General features: G+C 55.1%; 3 gene segments (V, D, J or C); all 3 read right to left on the bottom strand.

The window, feature by feature from the left end:
* Positions 1-19442, bottom strand: part of LOC129012386 (immunoglobulin heavy constant gamma 3-like) — a 123326-nt gene that overhangs the window by 93145 nt on the left and 10739 nt on the right.
* Positions 3520-8324, bottom strand: LOC129013243 (immunoglobulin heavy constant delta-like). The segment is given in 4 exon segments: positions 3520-3853; positions 4138-4295; positions 7069-7392; positions 7603-8324. Coding segments are annotated over 4 exon segments (999 nt in total).
* Positions 18216-19442, bottom strand: part of LOC129012387 (immunoglobulin heavy constant mu-like) — a 227694-nt gene continuing 226467 nt past the window's right edge. Inside the window, 2 exon segments of the C gene segment in view lie at positions 18216-18498; positions 18672-18787. Of these exon segments, the coding sequence occupies positions 18490-18498; positions 18672-18787 (125 nt within the window).

Raw genomic sequence — 19442 nt, forward strand, 5'->3', positions numbered from 1 at the left:
CGCACACAAATAAAGACACTGTAGCTTTCATTTTAGAATTTTGGTCATGAGATAATAACACAAATGCATCAGTTTCTAAAAGACACTTCAATCCAAATTATATTTTTGACAAAACTGGGACTTGTTCACATGCTAAATTTTATTTGTCTTGATAGGTAATCTAATGAGGGCCATGGATCAGAATTTTGGGTGAAGCAGTTTCTGCATTAGTTTGATTTCAAAAGACCTTTTTCAGTTTTAAATGAATTTAAGGTTAAACTTTCAGTGATTGTGTTTCAGCTAGGACTGGCTGAATTGCATATGAAAAACAAAATCTTCAACTCGTCTATACTAGTAACAAATCTATTTTTTGGTTGCTGGTCTGATTTTCTGGACTAGACAATGTATGCAGGGAAGCATTTAGCAGTGTTTTTCCTTTTTCTGGCACCTGTGGCAAAGCAAAATTTTTATGGCAGACAGAGATACCTTATATTACTGCTCTAAGCTCAAGATTTTGGCCTGTTCAATCTGAAAGCCCAATTTCTGTAAATATTTACCTAGTTCTTTTCTTTTGGACCATCAGTCCTTCAGTTAGCTATTCCAACAGCCTAAGCAATTGTTAGCCAGGCAAACCTAAATTTACATTTTCAAATGAAATGACTCTTAGATCTAGGTCATTGGTTACCATAGAGCTGTTGTAATTTGTAAAGCCACTAATTTAAAACCTTTAAGAAACTTTAAAAAATCTTGGGCCAGGCACGGTGGCTCATGCCTGTAGTTCTAGCACTTTGGGAGGTCAAGGCAGGTGGATCACTTGAGGTCAGGAGTTCAAGACAAGCTTGGCCAACATAGTGAAAGCCTATCTCTACTAAAATACAAAAATTAGCTGGGCATGGTGGTGGGCGCCTGTAATCAGCTACTCAGGAGGCTGAGGCAGGAGAATCACTTGAACCCGGGAGGCAGAGGTTGCAGTGAGCCAAGATAGAGCCACTGCATTCCAGCCTGGGTGATAGAGCTAGACTCCATCTAAAACAAAAACCAAAAAACAAACAAACAAAAAACCAAAAACCAAAAAAATCTTGGCTGGAATGCTGTAACCAGTGAGTTTTATTGCAACATGAGTAAAAAAGTCAGCAGATTTAAAGTAGGCAGAAAAAAAAAAATAGAGAGAGGACTTAGGAGGCACTACATGATGACTACAGTTGCAGGGTTTTTGTTCGAGTTCGAAAAATAACCATTGGAACTCTAAATTTTCCTTGACGTAATTTGCCCATTAGTTTAAAAATGTGCACAAGGACGTAGCCAGCGGGAGTCCCAGAAAACTTGGCGTGCCTTAATATTTAAAAACCATTCCCCTTCTTATTAATCTTTTTACAGTAAAGAACATTGTACAGATACTATGAGGCCATGCCGGCAGTTTGGACTGGTGCTTTAGATGGTGGTGACTGCTGTAGCAGCTTTTAATGAGCCAGCCTGTGCCCACCATTTAGAATGTTTATTTTGCTCTCTAAAGATTTTTAGAAACAAGCAGAGGAAAAGAGCCAGATCATTTACAGATACACATAACCACAGCAAAAGAAGGCAAGATAAGGGTGCTCACAAATATGTTAAACCAGGCATGCATATCCAACAAAGTATTAAATGAGGCATGCAGAAAGAACCAAAGTCACCTCACCAGAGAAGACATCCCTCAGAGACAGAATGCATACTCTGTAGAAGCCAGAGTACTCAGACCGGAATGTCTTTATGCCAAACAGGACTTGCCAGAAAGCACAAAAAGTCTTTTATCATCCCAGGAGGGACATAAGGTCCTTTATTAAGGCAGTCTAATAACCAAAACAAACCCCACATAATATTAAAAAAGCATCTTCCAAAAAGAGGGAGGGTTGGCCTGAGAGAAGACTGAGTAGGTCAGAAAAAGCTGAGAGCTCAAAGGGCTCAAGTGAATACTGCACACCGGCCCAAGAGTTGCTGATTCCTTCCAGCAGGGATCCCTCTCCACATCCCACTTCTGACTCCATTTATCTCAACCTAAATAACAGAGAAATGCCATCTAAAGAAAAAGATATCTATTTGGAGATAGAGCATTGCAATGGGATACACCTGCCATAATCAACTATGTGCGTATTCAGGGAGGCAAAGGGAGACCAAGGCTTTCAAAGGAAAAATGAGGAGGATTACATGATTGTTTTGAGGTAATTACCCTCGCTACAAGGACCAGTAACAAAGGCAATGCCAGTCTGAGGTTGGACAGCCCGTTGCTGGGAAGATGTCCTTGCAGAAGTATTTTCTGTGTAAGGTTGTGATGGCCTTTGTGCCAGTGCAGTTTTTATAGAATCCTTTGAGATAGTTTTGTTATCAAGTGTTTATGGATGAGAACCCTCTTCTCTTCTTGGCCTTCCTAGGCTCTATTTGTCAGGGATTTAAAAAAAAAAACACAGGTGACTCAATTTTGATTCTGATGACTTCCACATACTACAGACATGGTCTCTCAGAAACAACAGAAACTTATTTCTCACCATTCTGGAGGCTGAATGTCCCAGACCAAGGCTCCAGCAGACGGGTGTCTGGTGAGGCCTGCATCCTAGCTCATAGACGGCATCTCCTCACAAGGGAGAAAGGGTGAGGGAGCTCTCTGGGGCCTCTCTCATAAGGGCGCTAATCCTCTTCATGAGGGCCCCCCTTTTATGACCTCAGCACCCCCCAAAAGCCTCATCTTCTAATACCATTACATTGGAGGTTAGGATTTCAGGGGGAAAGGTATGAATATAAGAATGTATGAATTTCAGGAGAACACAAATGTTCAGCCCACAGCAGATGATAACAGGAGGGCCGACCAATACCCGGGTCCTTTCTGAGCCCCTTTCAGATAGGATTTTACTCATTTCTCACCCCACTCTACTTGACAGGTGTATTTTCACCCCTATTCTGATGAGGAAATGGAGGTACGGAGTTCAGGCTCTTGCCCACAGTCATGCAGACAGACAGATACACACAGAACAGACTCCATATGCAAGGTTGCTCCCACGCCATCTTGTCATGGTGCGTGCATGCGTAAGTGTGCGGGTCTGTGTGTATGCGCATGGACAAGCATGTGTGTCTTTGATGCCTGTGTGCACTTGTGTGTGTGCAGGTGCACGTCCGTGTGTGCGCATGCAGATGTGTGTGTCTGCAGACCTGCACGTGTGTGCCCACGCCTGTGCATCTGCCTGTTTGCATGCATGCGAGTGTACTGCATGTGTGTGCATATATGTTTATTTGTGAGCTGTGCACATGTGCATGTGTGCATAGATGCTTGTGTGCATATGTGTGCATGTACGAGTGAGCGTGCATGTTTGTGTTTGGTGTGGGGAGGGGCGTTTCTTAACCCATTAACTTCAGAACAGGGTCTCCTCTCAGTTCTCCTTGCTGTGACAGCTTTGGCTATTGTGTTCCCTGTTGCTGCTGACACCCCAAACTCCCTTCCCATTGCCGTTAGCTCCCTGTGTCCTTTAACTTGAGGTGAATCCAGACCACTGGGACAAAGAACAGGAGGCAGGTGAAATGAACCAAAGCGTGTTTATGGGGAGGCCAGGGGGCTGCAGGTGGGGCTAGCTGGCTCTGGGGGAAGGACAGGAAGGAGGCACAGGGGTTAGGGCCGGGGCAGGGGGGCTCTGCTTCGCCTGCGGAGTGATGGGTGCCCGTCCCCCTGGTCTAGAAGACTGGGTTCTGTGGCGGACAGACGGGAGCTGGGGGCAGGGGCTGGCGCATCTTCCTGCACACAGCAGAGTCCAGGGTGGGTCCTTTCTGCTCTCTGGCAGCCACGGATGAGGCACAGAGGCCGCTTCCCTTCTCTGCAGGTACAGGGCGTCCTGCTCTTCAGGGGTTACTTCACCTGCAAAACAGCCCCTGGGGTCAGACAGGCGGCTAGAAGCCTGAGGGGTGCAGGGGCAGGGGAGACAGAGGAGCAGGGGAGGGGTTGTTGTCCTTTATCCACAGGGTCAAGAGGGCCTTTGACAGTGTCCACAGGCCACAGAGGGCCTGCATGTCCTCTAGGCTCCCTCAGCCCTGCCTCTGCCTGGTCCAGGATCCCTGGACCAGCTCCGGCATGTCCCCTGGAAGGGCACCTTGCCCCATACCCACCCCGAGGGTCACTGAGAGCCTGGCAGCTCCCCTCACCTTGATGAAAGTGACAATGCCGCTGTAGAGGAGGGTGAGGATGAAGAGGGCCACGAACGTGGACAGGGTGGTCCACAGGCTGCCCACGTCATCAAAGGTCGTGTAGTCATCGCTGTTCTCATCCTTGCTCTGAGGGATCAAGGGGGTCGTGGCCAGGTCTGGGGAGGAACAGGGGCTGAGTGAGAAGCTCCCTGGTCCTGAGGGCCAGGCTACCCCTCCACCTGCCCCCACACAGCATGGGGCTGAAATGATGGCAAGTCTTCCCAGGAGGCGTGGTTATCTCCAGGGAGCTCCCAGCCTCACCCTCTTGCTCATATGTCCCCTCGACAAGCCTCTGCCTACTGTGTCCTCCCCGCCTGGACATGTCGCTGCCCTGAGTGGGGCAGACAGACAGAACCATAGACTCTCATGGATTGGGCTCCTGTGACAAGGGTGACGGGAGGCTGGGGGCACTTCTGCCCACCTGCACACATGGAGGCCTTCCTTAGGAAGTGGCCACTGTGACAAGGTGTGGAAGGCAAGACACAGCCAGGGAGCAAGGAGAGAGTGGCTTCTCCGCAGGGGGGAAAGCAGGTGCCCTGAACTGGGCGGGCTGACCAAGGAGGGCGGAGAGGGGCCCAGGAGGGGATATCCAGGCAAGGCGATTGTATCCCAGTAGCAGGAGGGAGCCACGCAAGGGGGATAAGCAAGGGTCTGTCATGAACAAATGTGTGTATAAAAGGTAATCTCCAGCTGGAGACGGCAGTGGGGCCCAAAGCAAGCTTAGGCCGGGAAAAACACTTCGGTGGCAAGCACAGCCCCATCCATGAGGAAGAGTCTGTGGGCAGGCAGGAGGCATTGACAAGAACCAGCCACGTCACAGATTTCCTAGTGTTTATTCAACAAGCGTTTATTGTGGTTGTACTGTGAGCTCAACCAGAGCTGCTGAGTGACGGGTGTGGACAGGTCTGGTCCAGGGATCATTTCACGGGGCCACGGTCTGTTAAATCTAATAACAAAAAATCGGCGTGTCTTTCTGTTCATGTCATTTTTCTAGTATTTCTTATTGCATTTTACAAAGGCATTGCTTTGTGAAGAACTGGTAATTTAGAAAGAAGCCGGGTCCTCTGCCACAAATAATGTGAGACACGTGGAACACAGTGTGTGTAGCCTGGGTGGGTCAGGGAGCTCCTGCCCCGCTCTCTCAAGAGGAGACCGGGGTGCTCAGATACCTGCACCCCTCCCGCCCATGCACACACAGGAGCCCCTCCTAGCACCAACTCGCTTCCTCCTCACAGCAGCCCAGGACGTGGCCCCTGCTGGCTCAGCAGACAAGAGGGGAAATTGAGGCAAGAAAGGCATACGGGCTTCCTTGGACCAAGGTGCCAGGGTTCTCTGTGGGATAAGCCTCAGCTCTAACCACTGCACCATCTGGGCGTCACTGCCTGGGAGGGAGACTTGTGCTTGGGGGCACAAGGGTACACTCGGATATCCTAGGTACACACGGGTGCACACACACACCCACACCCCATAGTACTGCAACCTGGGGCCCTGGGGCGTGGTGGCAGGGCAGCTTCCAGCCTCTCCCAGGTCTGGCCAGGTGGATGGTCCAGGCTCACCTGTGAGATCCCAGACTGTCTGTGCCTGGGGATGGCCGGCCAGCTGGGTGCGGGAGCCTGGGGGAGGGTCAGCGTGGAGCCCGTGGTGGGGGGGTGTGGACAGGCAAGGTCAGGAGGCCATGGCAATGATGGGAATCTGTAGGCCGAACCTGGGCCCCAGCACAGATGGTGCCCCGAAGGGGAGGGGGCAGTGGACAGGGAGTCCCGGCCCCGGGTGGGCAGCCATGGGCTGGGGCTGCAGCTTCAGGGAAGACCCTCTGGTGGGGACAGGGAGGTTGGGGGACTGAGAAGCAGCTGCTGCTGCAGGGAGCAGTCCCTGAAGGGTCAGGTTGGGCTGCTGCCCCCCAGGTTGCCCACTGCTGTGGGGCCCATCTGTGTGAGGCAGGCAGAGTCAGACACTGTCCTCGGAGGGGGTTCTCTGTGAGGCCACCTCACAGGGTCACTCTTGGGGAAGGCCCATGCCGGGTCAGAGCTGCTGGCAGCCCCTGGGGCCAAAAGAGCCTGGGACAGCCCTGAGCCCTGCCCCTTATTGACTTGGGTGTCTTCCTTTCCCTGGCTCTGCAGGGTGGCCGGGGGCCTGGGCGCCTGGCTCCAGCTCACGCCGGGGGCCGTTCTGCGCCTCCCTTGGCTGGACAGCTGGGGCATGGGCAGCAGGCCCTAAGCAGGGCGGACGGCCTCCCTCTGTGTGCACAGACCCTCGTGGCCACCACATCCCACTGGGGCCATGCTCGGGCAGTGGGGGCACTGGTCTGTGTGCCATGCCTCAAGCGGGCGGCAAAGGGTGGGCCTGGCAGGAGGCTGGGGGCTGTCACTCTGGGTGGGTGTCCACTGTGGGCATGTGTGGGGCTGACCTTTCACTGGGCACTGAGCCCAAGCCTGACATCTGGGGGTCTCTGGAGACCCCTCTGGCTCCCAGAGGTGCTGACTGTGGTCTTGGACAGTCAGATGTCCCCAGGGAGGGCAGCTGTTCAGGGTGACCACATTCACAGTCACACCAGGGAAGGCCTGTGCCCAGCACCCAGCCATGAGGAATGTCTTGAGAGGAAACCACCACTTCTCAGGGTGCGGCGAGGGGTTGTATCCACCTCTTACACTGTGCCAGCCAGCCTGGGCCAGCACGTGGTGTGGACAGTGAGGATGGACGCTGGAACACCCATGGCCCAGGAGTACTGGGAAGCCTGTGCTCCTGCTGGACAGCGAGAAGGGGCCTGTGTGCCCAGGACAGCCTAGCCCCGCCCCTGCCCAGTACCCTGCCCCTGCCTAGTATGGAGTCCAGCTCCTTATGACCCCCCACAGAGTCCCCATCCCAACCCTGGGCCTGGGGGTGACTCACAGCTGACGTCTAGGCTCCAGCTGGCGTTAAGCAGAGTCCGGGAGTCCTCGTGGCTGACCACACACATGTAGGTGGCTGGCTGAGGGCTGGGCGGGGCTGGGACATGCAGCACACTCCAGGCCCAGAACGTGGTGCTCCCGGGCTGTGGAGTGGGGCGTGCGGTGGCAAACCAAGAAGTGTTCACCTCGCGCTGGTCCTCCAGCCACATCAGGAGGATGTCAGGGGGCGAGAAGCCAGACACCTCACACAGGAGCCACGAGGCCGCCTCGGGAGGGTCAGATGAGGCCAGCAGGTTCAGGGAAAGCTTGACGGGTGCCTGGGCAGCTGCGGGGAGGTGGGAGAGGCTGTCAGGCTCTGGCCACGGGGGCACTGGGAGAGAAGTGGCGCCGGCCAGGGTGCTGATGCCTCCCTTCTCCTTTCCTGTGGAGGATGACGGGTGCTGCTGGGGCCCAGCTGGGGTCGTGGCCCTGGGGCAGGCGTGGGGGTCGGCAGGCTGTGGGCACCCTCGTCTCCCCACCTGGGAGCCAGCCTCACCGGGTTCTCTCAGCGCCATCAACTTCTGGGATGGGAGGCTGGGATGGTTCAGTGTGCAGGTGACGGAGGTCCCCGCCTTCCACAAGGACCTGGGCAGGGCCAGACGGCTGTGCTGGCTCTGGGAGCCGTTGCTGTGCTGCTCCAGTGGCCCCTCCTCCATGCCCACTGTGGGGACCTTCCCGGCCACCTCCCAGGACAGGTGGGCATCCTGCAGGTCACTGCCCACCACGAAGCAGGTGAAGGTGGCTTTGTCCCGGAGCCACAGGTCCTGCAGGGCAGGGGGCAGCAGGTAGACGCCAAGAGGCTGGGTGCGGCTCGGACACTCTGCAGGGGAGGGCAAACAAGAGCAGCCGTGGCCGGACCTTCGTGAGCAGCGGGCTCCCGCCCGGGGCGCTGCACAGAGCTCCACAGTGGCCTCCCCCAAGTGTGGGGCCTGCCTGCATGGCCAGGCACACAGACCCTGTCTCCAGGAGCTGGGGGATCCATGGGCAAAGACCCATTGGGCCATCGGCAGTGCCACTCTTGGTCACTGTCCGGCCCTGGGGCTGCTGCCCGCTCTTCCCTGAGCAGACTCGGGCCTTCGTTGCTTCCAGAGCTCTCTGCTCCATGGCTGCCAGGCCGGGACTCATCCACAGGCCAGGTTTTTCTGGTGCCGTCTCCCTGCAGGGACTGACTTAACCACTGTGCTCTCCTCTCCCCAGCTTCTGGCCAGGTGTGGCCAGTGGAGGACACTGGGGAGGAGGCAGTGTGGGGGACACCCTGGTCAGAGGCACAGAGGCTGCCCATGGAGCCTGGGACTCCCCTTCAGCCCGCCCCCCACCCATGTGGCAGAGCCTTCTGAGGGGCCTGAGAGGCCCCACTCCTCTAAGAGCTCTTTCCTCAGTGCTCCCTGAGTTTGGGGGGACCCTTACTGTCCTCGTGGGGGTCCTCAGGGGTCATGAGTTTCTAAGTGTCCAGGGCCCATCCACATAACAGCAATCACTTCAACAGTTTAGGGTGCCAACGGCCAACTAGTTATTGGGCAATAGGTGTTTTGATAGCCCAGGGGTCAGAAAAAACCTGGTGTCTTTGTCTCTCTCTCTTCTTGTTCCTCTTTCTCCTTCTCCTTCTTCTCTTCTCCTCCTCTTCCTAAAAATTTTTTAATTGACAAAAATTATACATGTTTATCATGTACAACACAATGTTTGAAATATGTGTACATTGTGGAATGGCTAAATCCAGCTAATGACCATGCTTTATCTCACACGCTTGTCACTTTTTGTGGCAAGAACACTTAAAATCTATTTTCTTAGCGGTTTTCAAGAATACAATCCATTGTTACTAACTACTGTCCCCATGTACAAGGGATGTCCTGAACTAATTCCTCCCAACTGAAGTTTTGTGCCCATTGACCAACATCTCCCCAGCCACCAGTACCCGCTCCCTGGCACCACCTCTCTACTCTCTGCCTCTAAGAGTTTGCCTTTTTAATCTTCCAAATGTAAGCGCGATCATGCAGTATTGCTCTTTCTGTGCCTGGCTTAAGCTTAGCATAAGTGTCCTTCAGGTTCATCTACATTGTTGCCAATGACAGACTTTCGCTCTTTTTAAAGGCTGAATCGTATTCCATTGTGCCCCATACGTACCACATTTTCTTCACCCGTGCATCTGCTGAGGGGTGCTTAGGTTGGTTCTGAATCTTGGCTTTTGTGACTAGTGCTGCCTGAGCTTTTGGAATCATATCCAAAAATTGTTGCTCAGACTAATGTCATGGAGTTTTTCCCCTATGTTTTCTTCTAGTAGCTTTATCTGTTCAGTTAAACCTTTAGACTGTTTCCTTTTTTTTTTTTGAGGCACAGTCTCACTCCGTTGCCCAGGCTGGAATGCAGTGGCACAATCTCGGCTCCCTGCAACCTTAACCTCCCGGATTCAAGCGATTCCCCTGCCTCAGCCTCCCGAAAAGCTGGGATAACGGGCATGGGCCACCATGTGCTAATTTTTGTATTTTTAGTGGAGACTGTGTTTTGCCATGTTGGCTAAACTGGTCTTCAACTCCTGACCTCAGGTGATCCACCTGCCTCGGCCTCCCAAAGTGCTGGGATTACAGGCGTGAGCCACCGCGCCTGGCCTAGACTGTTTTCAGTTGATTTTTGTGTAGTTTCATTAGTCTGCACATGGATATCCAGTTTCCCCAGCACTATTTATTGAGGAAACTGTCCTCTCCCCATTGTGTTTTCCTGGTGCCTTTGTTGAAAATCAATGGACTGCAAACATGTAGATTTATTTCTGGGCTTGCTTTTCTGTTCCATGGGTCTGTGTGTCTGTTTTTATGATACTGTTTTGATTACAACTGCTTTATAGTATGTTTTGAAGTCAGGTACTGGGATGTTTCCTGCCTTGTTCTTTCTGCTCAAAACTGTTCTGGCTTTTGGGGTTGCATTGAACTCCTCTTTTTACCTCTTCCCTGCTTTTCTCTCCCCCCCTCCCCTCTTCCTCTTCCTCCTCCATCCCACTAAAACTGTAAAGACATTTCTAGGCCACACAAAACAGCCCCTGGCTGCATCTGGCCTGTGGATCACAGTCTACAGGGTCATGTCATAACCCTGGTTGTGTCTGGCCTGTGGATCACAGTCTACAGGGTCATGCCATAACCCTGGCCTGTGGGTCACCGTCCATGGGGTCATGCCATAACCCTGGTTGTGTCTGGCCTGTGGGTCACCGTCCACAGGGTCATGCCATAACCCTGGTTGCGTCTGGCCTGTGGGTCACCGTCCACGGGGTCATGCCATAACCCTGGCTGTGCCTGGGTCAGGTGGGTCCTCCAGGTGGGGCAGTGCAGACCAGACCTGAGGGCTCAGCTGCTGAGGTCAGCACATCTCAGGCACCTCCCATGAAGGGTCATCTTTAACTGGATGCCCTTCAGGCCCCAGGGCAGGAGGCCCTAGCCTGTCTGCACCTCGTGTTGTTGTGGGAAATCGAGGTGCCAGGAAGCAGCGCCGTGGTCTGAGTAAGAGCACTTGGCCGTCTTCTTGGAGGCTGCCCAGGGGAAGGCCCCTCCACCAGCAGACGAGGCCGTGGCTTGAGTGACTTGGCTCTAGAGCTGGCCGCCAACGCACTCAACTTGTTTTGTTGCTGAGTCTCCACTGCCCATGAGGAGGGTGGAGAGGGACAAATGCAGATGCCTGGGTCAGGGAGCAGCTGCCCTCACCTTTCTCATGGGAAGCTCTGGCCCCTGTGCTGTGTCCATCTTCCTGCATCTGATAGGCCCACCCCAAGCCTAGGAGCTAGGTGTGTTTAGAGACGGGAATGTCGTGTTTCTGCACCTGCAGAGTGGAGGCAGATTCTGGCCCAGGGTGAGGGCACCATGGCCACTCATCCAGGCAGGGGCCACCAATGGCTGTGCCATGCCCTTGTCAGAGCTTGACCCACACCCCAGAGGGTGGCTGAGGGACAGTCATTCTGCCTGTTGGTCCAGCCCACCTCACTGCTGCTTCTCCTAACAGCTTCCTGCCCTACTCAGAGAAGGTCAGGCACATACCTGAGTTCTCCCGAACACTGAACCCATCCCCCCAGCCACATGGACATCTAAGGCAGGTCAGAGTCACAAGCCTCAGACTTCTCAGATGAAGTTCCTGGTGAGGACCCTCTTTCCTCTGCCATTCTGAGGTGCTAGGCAGGGTGAGGGTGACAAGCAGGCTAGCCACCAGGACCCAACACTTGGAGAGACCAGGCCTGGGGCAGGTGGGAGGCGAGGGTCACGGGGAGGGGCTGCTGCAGCTCAAGTGACCTGTGAGTCTGCAAGCCGGACTGCCTCGGCAGGGTGGCTCTATGTGAGGCTGCACTGAGAGCCCATGCCTCAGCTCAGCGAGGCAGAGCTGGGTCCATGGGCCAGGGAGCTGGCCCAGGTCTGCTCTGGGAGTCTGCTGGCTGTTTGGCATCTGCTGGCCCCCAGACTGGGGCTGGCTGGCAGTAGGTGTTTGTTAGAGGTCAGTTCAATGTCCCTCTCCTTACCAAAGTGTGTCTTGGAGACTCAGACAAGGAGTTATGAAGGGCTGCCTGGAGGAGGCAGCTGAGGAATGAGCAGATGGGTGGGGTGGAGTGTGCAGGGAAGGGGCTTCTCACCTGTGTTCCTGGTGGTGGCTGGGGGTGTGGTTGCCTTGGCGAGGCTGCCCTCTGCTTGGGGTTGTGCAGTGGGCACTGAGGGGGCCTGTGCCTTTGGAGACTCTGAAATCCAAGGAACAGTGCAGGTGAGGCTGAGGGCAGAGGGCATGGATGTACCAGAGGCTGGGTTGTGGACAGGCAGGTGGGGGACACAGGCAGCCAGGCAGGCAGAAGGGAGGGGCCACAGCATGAGGTGGGAACTTGGCTGTGGGAAGCCCACTAGACAGGCCACCTTTGCTGAGCAAGCTGCCTCCGTGCACACTGGGGGAAGGGTCTGGAAGGAAAGGGATCTGAGTATTAGGAGATGGGGCTGCAGAGAGAGGGAGTGGAGGGGCTGAGGGAGAGGGACTGAGATGGGGAGGGTCTGGTGGGGTGGATACAGGGTGAAGGGAAAGGATGTGCTCCGAGGGGAGAGGTGGGGGTTGCCTCACAGCCCAGCCCTTGCTTCTGTCTTTGTGGTCAGGCCCTGAGTGGAAGGTGCTGGGAGTCCTGGGGGGCCCTTCTGGGTGATCTCCGGTGCTACCTACCAGGCCAGCGGAAGATCTTCTCCTTGTCACTCTTGCTGGGGGTGTGCCGGACGACACATTTGTACTCGCCTTGGCGCCACTGCTGGAGGTCGGTGGAGAGCAGCCTGCTTGTCATGTAGTAGCTGTCCTTTGTTTTTGTTTCTATCTCAGGGAAGTTCCTCGCAGGCTGGCTCTGTGTCCCCATGTACCAGGTGACAGCCACAGACTTTGGGTGGTACCCAGTTATCAAGCATGCCAGGACCACAGGGCTGTCATCCTTTGGGGGTTCGCACCGTGATATGATGGGGAACACATCCGGAGCCTTGGTGGACACTGGAAGACAGACACAGCGGGAGTCTGAGGCTGGAGGGTCTGAGGACAAGGGGCAGGGCTGGGCAGAGGACCCTGGCAGCAGGGTGACAGGGAAGCCAGGGAGAAGGGGTCCAGGAGGAGTGCCCGGGGTGAGCAGGGCTGACCAAGTGGCCCGTGCACACAAATGCCCCTGCTACCGCGCCTGTGCCGTGAGTCAGAATAACTGAGTGGGACCTGTGGCTTTGTGGACCCTGGGCTGCTGTTGCCGAGAGCCCCTGGAAGGGAGGGGTCTTCCCTCCAGAGGCTTTGGTGCCCCTCTGGGCATTCCTGGGACCTCCACCTTCCCTGCTGCCCCCAGTCTCTCTGGGAACCACTTCCCTTGGGCCCCTGAGGGGAGGAGGGGCACTCAAGCCTGGGAGCAACGGGCCTAGGGCTGTATGACCCCCGTGCCCAGGCCCCCAGCCATGGGTCCTCAGCTGCCCTGCAGGGGCCATGGGGTCCCTGTGGAGGGCCATGTGTCTGGCCCTCTGAGTGGCTCCAGAGGAGCTGGTGGGATTGGATCCTCCTCTCCCTGACTCCTGGCCCCAGGGGCTCTGCTGCCTGGGACAAACCCATGAGCTGGCCTGGCCCCTTGTAAGGGGTGTTACTCATGGACAGCAGGCTGTAGGGTGGCAGGTCCCAGAATGCGTGGCTGCCTGCTGGGCTTGGCTCTCAGCCTCACTTTCCTGGAGACCTGGGTACCCAGGGCAGCTGAGCAAGTGCAGGGTTCTTGCCTGGGTCCCTGGAGGCCCCAGGTGCTCCGTCTTAGTCTAACCTTCTACTCACACCCTGCCTCCACCCATGTCTTCCCACCACCACACTGACTGTCGCTGCTCAGGTGGGGCCAGGTGTTCCTGTTCTTTGGCCTGGTACGCAAGGTCATCCGGTGTGGCGGTGGCCCCATCCTCCTTCCCTTCTGCCTTGGGGCAGAACCTGCCACCCTGCTTTCCCAAACTCTGGATGACCCTCCTCTTCTCCCCATTTACATCCTTTATCCTGGGATTTTCTGAGCAGGATTGTCAACCCATTGTCAACCCTCCACATCCTAGGCAGTATTCATGGCCCACCTCAGAATCTTCCACCTGAACAGTGTGTTCCTAATTCCCTTCCTCGAGCCACCTCTTGGACCTCTCTGGGCTGTTTTCACTTTTCCCTGAGGTTCTGGGATGTCAGCCCTGCCAGGCCTCCCTCTACAGTACCACTGGTGAGACACTACGGATGGGTCTTGTTATGGGTTGAGTTGTGTCTCCAAATAAATGGATGTGTTGAAGCTCTGACCCGTGGGGCCTCAGAATGTGCCCTTCTTTGGAAGCAGAGTTTTGCAGATGCAATCAAGTTAAGATGAGGTCACGGTGGAGGCAGGTGAGCCTCTGACCCAATACGGATGGTGTCTTTATGCAAAGGGGAAATTTAGACACAGACAAGCACGCAGGCAGAATGCCATGTGAAGGTAAAGATGGAGATGGAGGAGCTGTTTCCAAAAGCCAAGGAACACCAAAGCTTTCCAGCAAACCAACGAAAGCCAGGACAGACGCCTGGAACAGATTCTCCCTGCCAACCCAGGGGAGCCGACGCTGCCCACAGCTTGATCTCAGACACCTGGCCTCCAGAAATCAGAGAGAATACATTTCTGTTGTTTCAGCCATGCAGTTGTGGTACTTTGTTACAATAGCTCATAAGAAACTAAAACAGATTTTGGCTTTAGAAGTGGCGGCTTAAGAGAAGCAATTATGACCAAGTCCCCTTCTAGTGGAAATAAGACATCAAATACAAAGTTTTAAGAGAAGCGAATGCAGCGGCGGCTGCCTGTCTCTTACCAAGTCGGGTGCCTGGTCACTGTGAGCCTTGCAAGGCTTTGGCATGGAATCGTTCCTCCAAGTCCATTAACAAGGGCTGGGGCCTGAGCAGCAGTCGGCCCAGTGGCAGAAGCCACGCATCCCAGCTCTGGGTAGTCTGGGGAGACCCAAAGCCCAGGCCGGGCCTGGCGGCCACCTTCCCAGAGCCTCCGCTAGGCCAGTCCTGCTGACGCTGAATCGATGATGCTGAACAGAACCTGTCCTTCTAAGGTGTCTCCACAGTCCTGTCTTCAGCACTATCTGACTGAGTTTTCTCTTATGCCACCAACTAACATGCTTAACTGAAATAATTCAGGATAATGATTTATTTATCTGGTTTAATCGATACCTAAAACTGTGGAAATGAATTTGGGATAGGGTAATGTGTAGAGGTGAGAAGAGTTTTCAGGTGCATGTTAGAAAAAGCCTAGGTTTCCTTGAAGACGATGGTAGAAATTTGGACATTGAAGGTGATCCTGGTGGGGGCTCAGAAGGAAAGAGGAGAGCTACAGAGAAAACGTCTGTCATCTTAGAGAATACATAAATTGTCACAAACAGAATGTTGCTAGAAATATGAATGTTAAAGGTGCCTCTGGTAAAGCCCCAGACAGAAATGAGGAACATGTTATTGAAAATTGGAGGAAAGGTGACCTTTGTTATAAAGTGGCAAAGCACTTGGCTGAACTGCATTCTGTTTATGGTAAGTAGGACTTAGAAGTGATGAACTTGGATTTTAGCTGAGGATATTTCTAAGAAAAGTGTTGAAGGCACAACCTGATTTCTCCCGACTGCTTATAGTGAAATGTGAGAGGAAGTGTTCAGTAAACAGGACCCACAACTTGAACAGCTGGAAAATTCTCAGCCTGTCCAATAGTGTGCTCTGGAAACAAGGCCAAGGATGTGTCTGGGCAACCATTTGTTAAAGAGATTGGAATCATGACTTATGGATCCAATCAACCATCTCAGCAGAAACCAGGAGTAGAGATAAGGTTATTAAGGATATAACTGTGCAGGGCTCTCTTGTCTGATGACTCAAACCCCCATGAATTTCATGGAAAGCTGACAAGGATTTTGTGAATTATAAAACAGCAGAAACAATGCCAGTTGGATGGAAGGGAAAGAAGACCAGAAAAAATGAAGGAAGGGTGACTTTGAGATCAGAGCCAAGGATGAGGAGGCTGTGGGGGCTCTGGCCACCACGGGCAAAGAGCATGGGGTCACCCCCGTGTGCCTGGAAGATGGAGCATTGAGCCAGGAGGATGAGCCTTGAGCCTTAAATCTAATGCAGCTTTCCCTGCTGGGTTTGGGCTTCCTTGGGACCCATGGCTCCTCTCTCCCTTCCAATGTATCCCTTTTGGAATAGGAATGTCCATCCTATGCCTGCCCCATCATTGTACTTTGGAAGCAGGTAACTTCTTGTCAAGTTACAAAGGTCCACAGATGGAGAGGAATTTCACCCCAGAATGACTCTCACCCTGGGTTTCTCCCACACTTGATGCAGGTGATATTTCGCTGAGATTGTGGACTAAGAGTTGGTGCTGGAAGGGGTTAGCCATCATGGAGATGTTGCTATGGGATGCAGGGATTTTGCATGTGAGAAGGACATGATTATGGGGGGAGCGGAGGGCAACTGTTATGGGTTAAAATGTGTCCTCTATAAATTCATGTGTTGAAGTCCTAACCCCCAGGACCGCAGAATGTGACCTTGTTTGGAAACAGTCTTTGCAGCTGCAATCAAGTTCAGATGAGGTCACCCTGGAGTAGGGCAAGCCTCTGATCCAATATGACTGCTGTCCTTATGAAAAGGGGGAATCTGGGCACAGACAGCACATGGGGAGAACGCCCTGTGAAGACGGCACTGCTTCCACAAGCCAAGAGCAGCAGAGACGGCCGGCAAAGCCCAGCAGCAAGGAGAGAGCCTGGGACAGAGTCTCCCATGACACAGAGGAGCCAGCCCCGCTGAGGACTCCATCCCAGATGCCCGGCCTGCAGAACCAGGACGGAATAAACGTCTGTTGTTTAAGCCACGCACTCTGGGGTGTGTTGCCAGGGCCTTAGCTAATGGATACGGGTGTTGTCCTGAGCTGCCATCCCCACAGGCTGCACAAGGCCTCCCTGCCCCAGCCCATTGCAGTCTCCCCAGCCCCCTGGGTGTGCCTTGGGCAGTGTGGGGCCCCTCACTCCATCCTTCCCCAGCCTGGGAGGTTGAGCTTGTGATGAGCTACATGGGGTGAAGCTGGAGCGAGAGGCTGGGAGGCGACTCGGAGCCCGCGGTTGGAGGATGGATTTCCCCCGGGACTCACACGTGCACCTCCACCTGTCTCCTGGACATTCTCTCTGAGAGCAGGGCTGGTGCCAGCTCAGGGATCCAGCCGGGACAGAAGGGTGGGCCGGGTCCATGTGGAGAGCACATTTAGTGGGAGGGACACAACTTGTACCCAGCAGCCCCCAGATACCCATGACAGCTGGCTCAGAGCAAGTGCCAGGCTGCTCCTCAGAACCTGAAATGGCCTCCTTTTGGGCCCCCAGCTTATGAGCCCTCCCAAGACGCCATCCTGCATGCTTCCTCTGGACACTTCTATGGCCTTGGGGTCTGCCCAGTCCTTCCAGCCTGGTCCTCTCCCCCCAGCCACCTGCCTCCACCCTGGTCTCACAGCCACTGCTGTCCTTGACTTTGCCTGGACTGTGGGTCACCTCTGGCTGACTGCACCATGGCCAAGTGAGCCTCCCGGCATGAGCCCCCAACTTCTGCTCGGCTGCCATCTCTGAAAAAATCCCCTGCTCTTTGATCCCGCTCCCACTTACCTGGGGAGTCATTTTTCGGCACTGGCCAAAGCCTGGCCACCACCTGCCCATCTTCAGGGTGATGGCAGAGACTTGTCCTCCCCACTATGCATTCCCTAACGGCTTCTAAGGACGACACGGTCACGCCCCCCAGTCCTCATCCACAAGGGGATGACACTGGGAGCCTGAGCATCTGGGAAATGATGAGGCCCTCGTGATGGGCTTAGTGCCTATATGAAAGAGACCCCGAGAGCTCCTTCACCATCTTCGGCTGCGCGAGGATGCAGAGAGGAGGCGCGTCTCTGAGCTGGGAATTGGCCCTCACCAGACATTGAAGTTGCCAGCGCCTTGATCTTAGACTTCCAGCATCCAGAGCTGTGGGAGGCAAATGTCTGTTGCTCAAGCTTTACAGCCGATAGTGTTTTGTGATAGCTGCCCGATTAGACTAAGACACTTGTTCACCAGAAACTTTTGCTCCAACTTCCACTCCCCTGCCACGCGCGCGGCTGCTACCCCACCCCTGCGCTCCTGTGGAGGGCGAGGCCCTCACACTGTGCAGACAGGCCCACATGCTCTCGAGGGCTCAGCCCACACCTCCTGGATCCCGGTGGCGTGCACCACACATTACGAAGGTTTGGGGCAAGGCCAAGAACTGTCTGGGCTTGCTGGAAACAGTGGCAAGGTGACCCGGGCAGTTGTAGGCATGTGAAGCACACACGGAGGCCCCTGAGGCCTGAGCCCCAGTCTCCCAATTCAGGTTGTGCTTGGGGGACCAGGCCTGGAACCCTCTCCTGCTCAGTCCCCTTCCTTCCATCAGGCTGGGCATGCCCCTAGTCTGAGTCTGGCCCACCTGCTCCTGCGGCCCCTTTCCTGGGCACATGGCTTCCTCAAAACCCCCTGCGCTGACCCAGCGCTCTTCTCCACAGCTCCCTTTGGAACTGGGGTCCCCCTTGAGATGCCCATGTAGCATGAAAGTTTTGAAAAAGAAACAAAAACCCTCACCAGAAAGCAGTTTCATGGATAAAATGTGCATATTTATTTCAGGGCAACAAGCGTATACACAGCAAAGCGGTGTGGGGTAGAGCCCACCTCGTGGCCTGCACGCCAGCCAGCCCCTGCCTGTCAAGAAGGAAGCCTGTGTGAGAGCACACAACTGGAGGCCGGGCAGCGAAGAGAAACGTGCCAACAGGCCACGCAGGCCAGGACCCCAGACCCGGAGGCAGCGCCCCTTTGAGTTCCTCTTTCTGGTCTCCGATGTTCTTCTGTTGGGATCATTTCACCTGCGGGCAACAGAGACAGTGTGAAGTGCTTTCCCCATGGTCGGGAAGGGAGCTGGGGCAGAGGTGACCCAGCGGGGTGGTGTGGGGGCCTCCGGGCTAGACGTCCAGCCCAGGCTGCTCCCTGGGCCCCACACTCGCCCTGCGCCCTCCTCCCTGTGCCACAGCCGTGCTACCTTGAACAAGGTGACGGTGGTACTGTAGAAGAGGCTCAGGAGGAAGAGGACGATGAAGGTGGAGGCGGTGGCCCACAGGTTCTCAAAGCCCTCCTCGTCGGCGCTCACCTCCCCCTCTGCAGGAGACACAGCACGGGGGAATAGGGTCAGGCTGGGGCGGCACCCAGCAAAGCCCCCCCGGGGCCCATCCTCTAAGCCCACCCTTGGCCCCAGGCTGTGCTGCACCCAGGGGTGGGGAGAGCAAGTGCAGGGGGGCTCAGGCACTGTCCAGGGCATGGGCTGGGTCCCCGAAAGCTGATGCAGCTGGGGCACAGGCCGAGGCTGGGCAGGGCTGGGACTCTGAGGTCTTTTCCCAGGACCCTGGGGTGGCAGAGAGAGCGTGGGGGATGCAGCACACAGACACAAGGCGGGGGCCGGAGGTCGGGGCACCAGTGGAGCAGCGGCCAGCATGTCCTGACTCTTCTGGAGGGGGAAGCAGGGGATGTGGCCCTGCCCTGTGCTGTGGGAGGACTGAGCTGGGGGGTGCCCGATCCTCACCCCCTCACCAAGGCCCTGACTCTCCAGCTCCCTCTTGGAGCAGAGTCTACATGGGGACATCCTGGCGGACTTGTCCTACCCTGCCAGGACCCAGGGAGCAGACGGAGACCTGAGCTCCATAGTGGGATGAGGACATTCGGGGGGTTGCATCCCCTGCACAGATGGGCCCTTGGGAGACACCTGGAGCCCAGGACTCCAAAGGGCCAAGAGTGTGGTGGGGACTCGGAGGTGGCC

This window comes from Pongo pygmaeus, chromosome 15 (genome assembly GCF_028885625.2).
Source record: "Pongo pygmaeus isolate AG05252 chromosome 15, NHGRI_mPonPyg2-v2.0_pri, whole genome shotgun sequence".
Taxonomy (NCBI): Eukaryota; Metazoa; Chordata; class Mammalia; order Primates; family Hominidae; genus Pongo; species Pongo pygmaeus.